The following is a 12,500-nucleotide window of genomic DNA, read 5'->3' on the forward strand; positions in this document are numbered from 1 at the left end:
CGAAAGCCAGATCCTCAAACCGCTGCATATTAATTCTCTTGCTAGCCAACTGGGCGTAGTCAGAGATTGCACGCGTTATAGGATCACGGACAATAACAAGAATTTTCATGTTCTTCGACATGTTGAAGACTCTCTTCGGAACTTCTCTGGTAATAAAGTAACTTGGGGTCTTCTCAATGGTCATCTGTCCTTCAATGGTCGGAGGCATTTTATTCCTGTTGCAAAGAAAATAAGAGAAATTAGTAAGTTAAAAATGTTAAAACAAATAAGGACGACATTGAAGACATTAAAAAAATCATTCATCAATTCTTGTCGGAAACCTTACAGCTAAATTTTCCGATGTGTAATCTAAAACTACGGCACTAATGCATCAGTTGCTTCGATATATATTTAAATCGTGTGTGCGAGTGAAGAATGACCTCTAAATGATAACGTCATTTTTAAGCTCGGTACGTATATGTACAAGTTTAAACGACAAGTAGTTCGTATTGTAATCTATACATTCATTACACGAATCAATTCAAACAAATATAGATATTGTCAATCTAACGCAGTTTACAAAATATCAAGTAGCCAGTGCTTAACAGTTAGATTAATAAAATAACATAATATCTGCTAAAAGGCTTAGTTTCTGTTTTACCAGAATTGCAACCTTATTATAATATAAAATACATACTAAGTTAAAATAAATGGAACGGCAATGATGTAATGTTGTTGAAAGGTTTGCAATATATATATATATATGATGTGACAACAATTGTCTCTCTCTTAAAAAGAGCATGTAATATATTAGATATGTCAGTGTTTGTCAAGTCCAAAACACTTCTCCGTCTTCTTTCAGGCGTAGTAGAGCAGAATCCGCGAGTAGGGCACCCTCACATTAGCACAGTTTTTCGGCTGATCACCGAAGTTAACAAATGTAAATCCTGGCCAGCACAGGATGGGAGACAATTTGGGAAGGTCAGGCGCTGTATACACCTTCTGGGAAGGTTGGGCGTGGCGGAAGCACCCCTATACCTAAGAAATATCTCGTCACAACAAAAGCAGCTACGAAGAGATTGATGACCTAAACTCCCATAGGGGATCAAGACTAAGCTAGCTGGATGGATTGATGGAGAGCAGAATCCGCTTCGGTGGACTTTCACTAGTTCAATCCATCTACGTTTATATTTAATACTACTCCATAAATAAAAAATGCATCCTTTCATACAAGCTAGACAATGTTGTACTACTTTAATTTGCTTCGGAAATATTTCCGTCGCGCGGTTTGATTTCAACTCTAATATTTTAAGGCTATATAAAAATAGACGAATCTTTGCAGCAGTCGATGAAATCAAAAGAGCTTTAAGAAAAAGCAAGGGGGGTTGAAGTCATCCTATTAAACATCAAAATAAATGGTCAACCCATACCCACGAATATGTTTATCCTGACGTTTATTAACTCCATAATCCAACCTAAAATTAAATAGGATAAATTATTGGGACAGTTTAACCTGATATTTACGCCTCCTATAAATGCATCAAGTGCCATACATTTGGGCGTCATAAAGAAACCTAATGAGGGTACAGAAAATGCGGAAAATGCACATAAAGAACATTATTATACAGAGGACAATTGCCTAAATGAAACAAAATATACAAACTCTCATGATAACTACACTGCTTATTCCAAAACATGCAAGATTAAAAAAAATAAAATTAAGTTGTGGGGGTTGAATATAAAGAAAAACCTTTACTTCAAAGAGTCAAGAAAAATTGCAAATTCCCTACCAAAAACGAACACCTATTCCGATACCCGCCCCAAAACTAAACCAAATAATCTACCAAGATTCCATCCATACATTAATATTGGAGCTAAAAGATATAATTCAAATCCTAAAGTTACCCCAAAAAATCAACAGGAATCAAATACTCCATGTTTCAATACGCATAAATAACGCCTACTGCAACTCGCAGAAATGGTTTAGAGCAGAAACAAACTCAAATAAGCAAACTAGATCCACATCTAACTGAACAAAAACTACAAATAAACACCAAAATCTTCCCTCCCTATAAGATTTAAAACATTGGAGATTGAGGTATCTGAGGATAAATAGATCAATATGGAAATCCCTTCTATCCCACAGAAGGGTTATAATATATTAAAAAAAGATGAATATGTAAAAACGGATTGACATAATTAAAAAAAAAAACTCTACAAAACTAGCCGAAGACGCAAGAAGATCAAATCGGAAAGATGTCCCGAAGAAAACAACCCCACAAAAGTAAGACCATGCTATCGCTTAACCTCTAGAAACATATATAAATCAAGCATAAAATCGAACATATGATTTGAACTCAACATCTGAAGCCATCGAAATAGAAACTAACAACAAATCCACCAACGATAGCAAAGCCATAAATGCACAAACGAAGAGGAAACGGTCCATTGACCTAAATACCGGAGGTACAGACGAAAATAAATTTTTAACTTTCGAAACAACGGAAATAGATGGCATTGTGGCACAATAGCGTAGCCCTGTTGCGTGAACTGGGAGTTTCTACATTCATACCCCCTATATCTACCTTCTAACCTTGTGTCTGTCTTCGTGATGAAGTGAAAAACGTTTTTGTGGGTTTGTGAAAGTTAGAGCATGTCGGTTGGGTTTGAATGACACTTCACCGGTGTCAGAATAATTCAAGAAAAGGCAGACTTACACCCGGATATCTGAAGTTGAAAAAAAAAGTTGTGTAAAACGCATCTCTGACTTTCTCTTTAACTCACTTTCTCTTTCTTTCAATGAAGAAAAAGAGAATTGAAATATGATCGTGTTGTAAACACAGTTGAATCTTGAACTACCATAGGCGGAGGGCATAGTAGATTGGTGTGCACGCAGTGGGTGGACTAAATATGCTCCCTACTTATAAACTGTTAAATAAATTATATATTATAATTAAAATGCATTTGTTAACTATTTTTGTACACGTGTTTGATTTCAGCCTGAAACTTCACCTATTAATGCAACAACAGACAGCTGTATGTAACGACGATATGAAAACACAATAAGCGACACGTGTCAGGCTGTTATAACCGACGACATATCGACCCGTTTTGTTCATGTTTCAATGATGTGGCTATCGTAAGCTATCTTTGAAAATATTTTATTATCCCTGGAGTTGGTTGTTTTTCCAAGACGTTCCTCGACCAAGTAACCCTCCCAGGGAAGCGATAGTACCATAACAGAACCCCCAATCTCCCTATAAACAAATACCCGAATATACACATGTTTTCTCAATCACATAAAAGGAAATAAATGCATAAAAACTTAATTAGTGACAACAAATAGGATTGCTAAGGTATAAAAATTATATTTGAGTGAATTATTTCTACAAATATCCGATCACTGTCCTACGATAATATATCTACAAGATACATTTTTAAACCCATCGAAAATAGCAATCTCCATAGTTTAACTGAAAAAAAAAACACACAACAAATAGAGTTTTTCGTGAATAATCTATTCTACTTAACAGGAACACAGCACAAAACAAAATAGACATACAAATATCTTACAGGCAATAGTTTGCCTTCTATATAAGTGATCCTAGAATTTTTTTATGGATTTAACAGAATAGTGCACGTGATTTCCTGTGAGAGTAATAACTCAATAATAACTTTAAACTCTTTGGTCTTAGAATAAACTCGCAGATTCCTAGCTGGAACTTTAAACAAGTTAACTGGGATAAACTTAAATTTATATTCAGACGCAAACTGCTACCTGCAAAACAAGGAAACTACTCGACCACTTACTTTACACATACCATACTCTCAATAGCTAACAAATGCATACCTGATACAAAGTTACCAACCAAGTATAATTTGCCTTGATGTATTGATAATTGCAAAAGGTGTCCCACGCTCTAACTTGCCGCAGTAAGAAAATTCAACAACCAACCAACAACCAACCAGTCAGAATAAACACAACCGTTAAATATTCAGAGCTAAAGTACGCCGGATAATAAAAGTAGTTTAATAGGTATCATGGAAGTATTATGTGCCTAAACTCAATAATAACACCAAATGCAATTCGTATAGAATGTAATCAGAAACTATGAAGAATAACAGGCATTTTTTTTATAAACAATAAAAAATAACACCCAAAAGAGCATGGCAAACATACTATTGCAAATAATTCATCATCCAAAATTACAACAAGGTTTCACACTATTAAACAGGCATAACATAACTGAACTTTACAAGTAATAATAAGGAATGAATGAAACCCACCTCTTACTATTCTTGAACCTTGGATTCATTAAAAAAAAGATAATAATACGACTGAGGTAACAGATGAATTACTAAACAACTACCACATGAAGTATTAAAGAATTTATCTTCGCTATTTATGACCTCTCTAGCAATAGTAATGTTTCAGCTATATTGAAATATGCGACATTCATTCTCATAGCAAACCAGGAAAAAAGCATTTGACCCCGTCTAATTATCGCCAACTTACTCGAACAAGCTGTGTGTATATGGCGATACAGAGAATTGTAAACATTAGCTTTATTCGATTTCTTTAAACTAATATAAAATTATCAGCGTTCAATGCAGATTCTGAACACATCGGAGCACTACAGAACATTTACTTCAATTAGAATATTTACCAGAAATTCATGTATACTATAAACGTGTATGACTGTTATTTCCATTGCTCATGAAAATACTTTTGATAACACATGAAGGTATGGTATCATGAAAGATCTTAACAAACCTGGAGTAAAATGAAGACAACTTATCTCCATCAAAAACTTCATCAACACTAGACTAATCAATGTTCCTGTAGGACGATGTATCTTGGACATCAAGGAATATGAAGGTGGCGTCCAGAAGAAAGTATTTTGACGGTGACATTCTTTAGCCTTAAGATTCACACTATCGTTGGATTAACAATATCGTTGGAGGTGTGGACCATTCATATATGTGTATAATTTTATAACTGAATATAGCTTAAGACGTATCAACATAATTGAGCGCCAACTTAAACAACAAAAAATGGACAAGTGAGAATAGATTTAAGTTGACCCTTAATAAAATAAAAACATGCCATTTTACTAGTTTGTAAAACTGCATCCTTATCGTCATTTTAAACTAGCTGATACACAGGGTGCTTTTGAAGGTGTACATACATTCTTAGGGTTTATATTAGGCATAAAACTCATCTTCATCCCTCACACAAAACACCTAAAAGTAAATGCATCAAAACTCTCCACGTAATCCGAATAATTACCCATCTAAATTTGGGAGCGGACAGCCTATTAAAGTTCTATAGAGCTCTAGGGCGATCAAATCTATAGTATGCAAGTTTCATTCACCTTGCCACCAAAAATCGTACATATAGATATTAGACCCCTTTCAATATCAGAGACACAGGCTTTCACTAGGAACCTTCCGAAATGCAGCCATCGATAGTATTTATGTAGGAGCCGATGAACACCCATTACTTAGTCGTCTTACAATACTTGAACAAACTTCACTCGTGACCAGAAAATTCTGCTTACGACTGCATTACAAACTTACTATATTAGTCGCTTCTTGATAAAAAAACCCACAACCAACAAATACAGTCAACAACTTTACCTTAAATCACAATTAGCAAAACCTACATGATGGAAAAAGAAAAACTATAAAACCTGTTGGTCTCCGTGTGAAACCACTAGTTAGAGATGCAGATGTCACAATCACCAACATCTCTAATCGCAACCAACTAAGACTTTAACCCTGGTTATTAAAACAGTTTGATATTATCTTTAACCAAACAAGCTCTCGAAAAACCAAACTCATCAATAGAACTGCTTATGCTTCAGGAAGAATAACAAACCATCACCATACCTACAATGATGGTGTAAAAGATAGCAACAGAAGGTGATCCAGAGTCGGACTAAATAAATTTGTAATGGATCCCCAGTAATTGTGGAATTCAGGAAATAAACCCCGCAAACATAGACACCAAAAACGCATTATGATGCATTATAAGCAATTAAAAAAATCCACATTTTGGCTACAAACTACAAATAAATAAGCTCATTATGAAGAAATTGCAAGAACAATGGAATCTCGCTCCAAATACCTAACTTGTCAACATAAATCCTACAATGGAAGACCGGTTATCAGATGTAAGAAGATCGCATAGGGAGAAAAGGGATTTGTCCCGCATTTGCATAGGAGATAACCAACTTCCTGCTAAAAAATGAGGATTATCCAGAATGGTTGGCATGCCAATAACCCTTTACGGAGGGGGGAATAAAAGAAAAAAAAACTTACTTTTGGATTGTAATAATTTGGCGTATATCCATCCAAATTATTACAATGTCAAGCATATGAAGAACTATTTAAAAAACAAATTATATCAAACCACTTAAATGCTTGAAAAAGTAAATTTATACGAAATAATATAATATACGAAATAATATAATTTTAACTCATCGTACTCTATATCAATACTCTATGGCTGACTGGGATAGCTTCTGTACAGTCATATCTGATTTATCTCTGCACTCCAGGTTTAAAAAGGAAGTGTCCTCTATAGTATCAGATCTGACCGAATGGTTAATTGTAGGCATAGAACAATTCATACAATCTAAAAAATTCCAACACAAACCTAACAGCCAGTCATTGTTCTCCCCAGAATGTGTGGCTGCTATTACGCACATATATGATTTTTTCCATAGCTACCAACGTAATAGATGCACTGAGACTAAAGCTGTTTCAGAACCGCCAGCAACCACTGTAAAAGAGTAATAAAAAATGCAAGAGAGCTATATGCCCAGACTGTTAAATCCAAGGTAGCTGATCAGCGGCTTGGTTTCCACCAGTTTTGGCAAATAACAAATAGGATCCTTAACAGAAATGTGCGTTCTATCCCTACCATTATCAATTCACCAGAGGTCATCTCGTCAGCGTCAGACAAGGCCAGACTATCTGTAAAGAACTTTGAATTTAATTCTACACTATGCAACGAAGGTCATCAACTCCCATATTTCCTCCTATAACACAGAACATGCTAGGTAACATACAAATATCCGTCCATGAGGTCGCCAAGCTAATCAAGAACCTTGATTCCAGTAAAGCAACTGGCCCTGACGGCATCCCAATTATAGTGTAAGAAAAAGCTTCAACCAGAATTTGCTACCATACTTACGAAACTATTTAAGCGCTGCATTAAGGAGGAGTGCTTTCCGACTCCCTGGAATACCTCATCAGTGTGCACTGTATTTACGAATTCAGGTGATAAGTCATCTCCCTCTCAGTACAGACCAATAAGGCTCCTGTGTGTTGTGAGTAAGTTGCTGTAATCCATATTAAATAGAGAAATAGTCAACCACCTAAGCAGAAACAACCTTCTTAGTGACACACAATATGGTTTCCGCTCTGAAAGATCAACCGCAGATGTGCTGACGGTTATATCTCACAGGATTAGTGAATCTCTTGACAAAGGCTTCCTTTCTAGAGCAATTGCTCTTGACATATCAAATTCCTTCGACAAGGTATGGTATAAGGGTCTACTTCACATGATTTCCAGCTACGGTATAACTGGAAATGTTTTCTCAATTATTAAATCATTTCTCTCCGATAGAGTAGTGGTCGATGGACAAAAATCGGAGGCGTGCAATATAAATGCTGGAGTCCCTCAGGGATCAATCCTGGGCCTAACTCTTTTCCTAATCTACATCAATGACCTCCCTAAACACATACTTACATCATTCGTTGATATCTATGCTGATGCCACGACTATCTACGGCAACACATCAAAGGTTGTAAATGAGAAAGTTCTCCCTGATTCTCTCCCCTCTGATCTCGAGATCGTGGTTCAGTGGGGGAAGACGTGGCTGGTTACCTTTAATGCATCTAAAACCAAACTCCTATTGTTACATCATCAAGGTTCTGATCCCCATCTAGCATCAATTGGGATGGATGGCTCTCGTCTGGGAGAGGCCCCGTGTTTTGACAAGCTTCTGGGTTTGACCTTTACTCCTGATCTGGAATGGAACACGTACATCAAGTATGTTGCCAAGGTCGCTGGAAAGATGGTGGGATCCTTCTACCGCTCCAGAAGATATCACACTAGTGATGCAATTCTCTATCTATATAAAAGCCAAGTACGTCCAAGGATGGAATACTGTTGCCATATCTGGGCAGGAGCTGCTAAAAACAGCCTATCCTGCCTTGACAGAGTACAACCTAGACTTCGTGTCTTAGTGGGGGATGCCCTTTTCTCTACCCTGCAACCTCTCTCCCATAGAAGAGACTTTGCGAGCCTATCCTTGTTTTATCGTTATTTCCATGGCAGATGCTTGTTTGATCTCCAATCTCTGGTCCCCCATCGCCAATCTTTCACGATAAAACCCGTCTAGCTGAATCCACTGTGAAAAATATTTCCCCCACTCTTTATCTGTGCCTAAACCAAAACGTGGATTCCATGAATAAAGCTTCTTTCTTAGAAGTGCACGCCTTTGGAACTCTGTTCCGTCTGTCTGCTTCGCACCTTACTACCACTTGGATGTATTCAAGTCCAACGTTAACAAAGTCTTAATGAACTGTCCCCTTAAATAAACACTTCATCAAATCTCCACACTAACGTAATGTATTGCAATCATCCCTGGGTGGCTTCCGGGCCTTGATAAGTGGTGCCTACTGTGTAAAAAAATAAAAATTCCAAACGCAGATCGCCTCATGACGCCAAAAATGGTGACTTGACTTACTTATTAAATTAAACTATCTAACAATACGAAAAAAAATCCGAAGAACAAAAGATTGATATACCGTACAACAACAAACCACACAAAACCAAGCCAAACCAAATCTTCTTTATTGCATATTTAATGAGTTCATATGAGCATGACTTCTTCTATATTGACAAAGATTCAATAACAGACGACAATACTCACAGATATTTAAAAACATAGATACAATCCTATATAAACTGGCAGCTGACATGGTTGCGAGACATTTCTAACACGCATGTATATATATATGTATATATATATATATATATATATATATACATATATATATATATATATCAGTTTTTACTACACCTAGGAATAAGATAGATCACGGGATATCTACGTTTCCGGCTAAAAAAAGGATCCACAAACGAAGGGTTAAATCTAAGGTCGACTTGCCCTTTTTCCTGTAAGTGCTTGCTCATTGGCTGATAAGAACGGGAGCGGTGGAAACTATGAAGCTGATTGGCTTACTGAAAACTCAATAGAATGTTCGTATATAAAAAAACGCGAGATTACCACAACTGTTTCCATAAGGCTGACGAATCCTAGCGTGGATGAAACTCGGAATATTCTGAATATCTTTATTGCCATATATGTGTTTATAACTTACTAACTAATTCTACCTATGTATTGAGCACTGTTGTAGTAAATACTTAACGTTTACGCATAACATTATACTTTCGTATAGTCATTCATGTGATTAAATGATGTAGTCATATATATATGATGTAGTCATATTTATATATATATATATATGTAGTCATATATATATTAATATATATATATATATATATATATATATATATATATATATGGATGAAACATAATTAGACACTTATAAAAGACATTTACTTTGAATAGAATTTAAAGATAAATTAGAAAAATGAAAATGTCATGAAATTATAACATCATTTTTATTTACTTTGTTTGTGTTTCAGTACAAAATTTCGCTAATAAAGTAGCCTCATCAGGGTTTTAGGTCCAGTTTCTGTTTAATTTTTGACGCTTGCTTCCCCCTCCTTCGAAAAACAACTAAAAAAAACTACGGGTTCTGTTGGTGGTCAGAGTTGCCCCTTGACAATTCCGGAAAAAAAAAAGCTGCCATAGATGAAAATATATTTTGGCTTTTACTGGCGATTTGTCTTGGTTGGGCATGATTATATGCAGGTACTGTTTACATTTTAAAAAAGCATCAATGAAAGGAGAGCGTAATTCAGTATGAATTAATACAATTCGGAAAAAAATGGTTCAATAGAATAATCATTGAAAGTAAAAATTCAGTTTTAGGAGTTAGTTTTTCTCACTGTTCATGTCCTGTTTAGAATTATCCAAATCAGAGGCAGCAGCCCTATCTGTTGTTGCAGTTTCCGCGTCTTCTTCTTCTCACCAATTTAATATGGAAGAAGTAAATTCCCGTTTATGTCGTGTTATTACGGGTGAAATATTAGTCTTTTTTTTTCTTTAAGTTCACTTCCTTGAGTATTGCCATGCGAAGATAAGCGTTTCGATTAAATGTCCTAAATCGCCATGTAAAGAACGGAATACACACAATCAGCTTCCCTATCACAAAGCACGGCGGTCTGAATAGACATCCCTAATATCCGCATGTAAAGGTGGGATGTCGGAATAAACAATCAACTTTTGATTTTTCGTGGAGTGGAAAATTAATTCCGCCAACATTTTCCCGAATTAGTCCTCCGGATTCCCACCCGAAGACACTAAAAAGTAAATGTCGAGTAGCAAAACGCATGTATGAATCTGACAAACTTGAAATTCCAAAGCAAAATACATGTCGTTATATCGGTATAAGTACTTGCTCCCGAAATGCAAATACGAGTTTCTTAATCAGAAAATTCGAAAACCTCCATTATTAACCGAAATATAATTCTCAAGGCAGAAATAATGTACACATCTACCCTCACACATAAAAGTAAAAAAGCTCGTCAATATCGAGAATTTAGTAGATTATATTGCCGAAATATTTATTTAATAAGTTGTAATAGACTGCGCTGGTTTCAATAAAGTGTGTGTAAATAAAGTACACGATGCGTTATTATGTCTGAAAACCACAATCTATTACTAAAACAAATGTGCAAAGCAAGCTAGCGAGAGAGAGAGAGAATAAATGCCGTGAAGAAATGTAAGTAGTAAACGAGATGGAGAGAGAGAGAGATAGAGAGAGAGAGAGAAAACAAAGCCATCAACTCCCATATTTCCTCCTATAACAGAGAACATGGGAAAATATGTATATAGTATATTAGAGTTTGTTTAGCAAGCTAATACAATTACTCCAGAATATAAATATAGTAAAGGAAGAGTTAATCAAATAATACCAGCGAGACATTATTCATGTTTAAAACGGGAAATGAGAAATATTGTATTTTATATGTGCATTTTTGATCCAGTTACATAAAGTTGACACCTCATATATGTAAAAATTGCAGAAATAATTCCACTCATAAAAAGGGTGGTGGGACGATTTGATATTAAAAGGGAATAAGGCAGTTGTTTCGCTAAAGATTTTCGCAATAATGTTGATGGTGCTCGTGGATTAATGTTGTATTTTATTATAACAGCTTAATGTATCTAAAATGGAACTCTAGAGTAATATAGTATAGTATCTAATAGTCTAGGCATAATAACTTTGTATATAGCATGTATTGTCACAAAACCGAATACATTATATATATATATATATATATACATATATATATATATATATATATATATATATATATATATATATATATATAATCACAATGTCTCTGACGTCAACGTGGCGTATACTATGGTTAAATATGATATTCTAATTGGTACATATTTCATATTTATTAATACGTCTTATATAAATTTTTATATTGAATTCCATATATAGTAGTAATTTAAATAGTGTATATATTGATAAATATATATATGCACATATACGTATATATATATGTATGTATAATTATATATATGCATATATATATATATATATATATATATATATAAGCAATATTAAATGCTTCCTATGCACATTCAACATTTTCATAACAATTAATACAAACCATCGAAATTATCTGTATCAATCTGAATATTGTTTGTAATTTACGAAATCTCCATGGAAAAAAGCAATCATATTATAATTTTATACATTTATTGGAAGTTAAATATTATAAACACGAGATTTTTAACTTTATATATTGTTTTAAAATGTTTTCTATTGTGTGTTTGTTTTCTTTAACAATGCACACTTTCATCTTTCTTTCAAAAGGTTATAATACATATTTATATTAATTATGTTTGCGTTCAAATAAGTAGATATGCATTTATTTATAATCATATGAATTTTTATATATACCATTTATGAATTAAATACACCCCCTCACACACCCACACACACACACACACACACACACACATATATATATATATATATATATATATATATATATATATATATATATATATATAAGTAAAAACTTTCTTGTTATAGTATATAAAACAGGTTATTCAGCGCATTCTTTCCATCTGTTTTATTTTCATATTTTCTATAGTTAAATGCCCAAAACAGCGTATACTTAAAGGAAATGTAAGGATAAAGGTCACACAACTATACAAATATGTTATTTTTCAAAATGGATTTAAATTACACATAATGTTGTTAAATAGGAAAGTTATGAAAGTTAAATATTTTGCGAACTTTGGACAAGCAATTGGCATATATGTGTGTGTAAGGGTATGTAAGGGTGT

The 12,500-nt window shown here is 34.4% G+C and overlaps 1 protein-coding gene across 1 annotated transcript in view; it reads right to left on the reverse strand.

Moving 5' to 3' along the window:
• LOC145293276 (uncharacterized) overlaps positions 1-12,500 on the reverse strand; it is a 540,389-nt gene that overhangs the window by 498 nt on the left and 527,391 nt on the right. The window contains exon 2 of the mRNA XM_080139876.1: positions 1-215. This exon is cut by the window's left edge and continues 498 nt beyond it. Coding sequence (XP_079996002.1) covers positions 1-215 — 215 coding nt within the window. The remainder of the gene's footprint in view (positions 216-12,500) is intronic.

The sequence above is a fragment of the Euprymna scolopes genome, chromosome 14 (genome assembly GCF_053919585.1).
Source record: "Euprymna scolopes isolate OS-2025 chromosome 14, ASM5391958v1, whole genome shotgun sequence".
Taxonomy (NCBI): Eukaryota; Metazoa; Mollusca; class Cephalopoda; order Sepiida; family Sepiolidae; genus Euprymna; species Euprymna scolopes.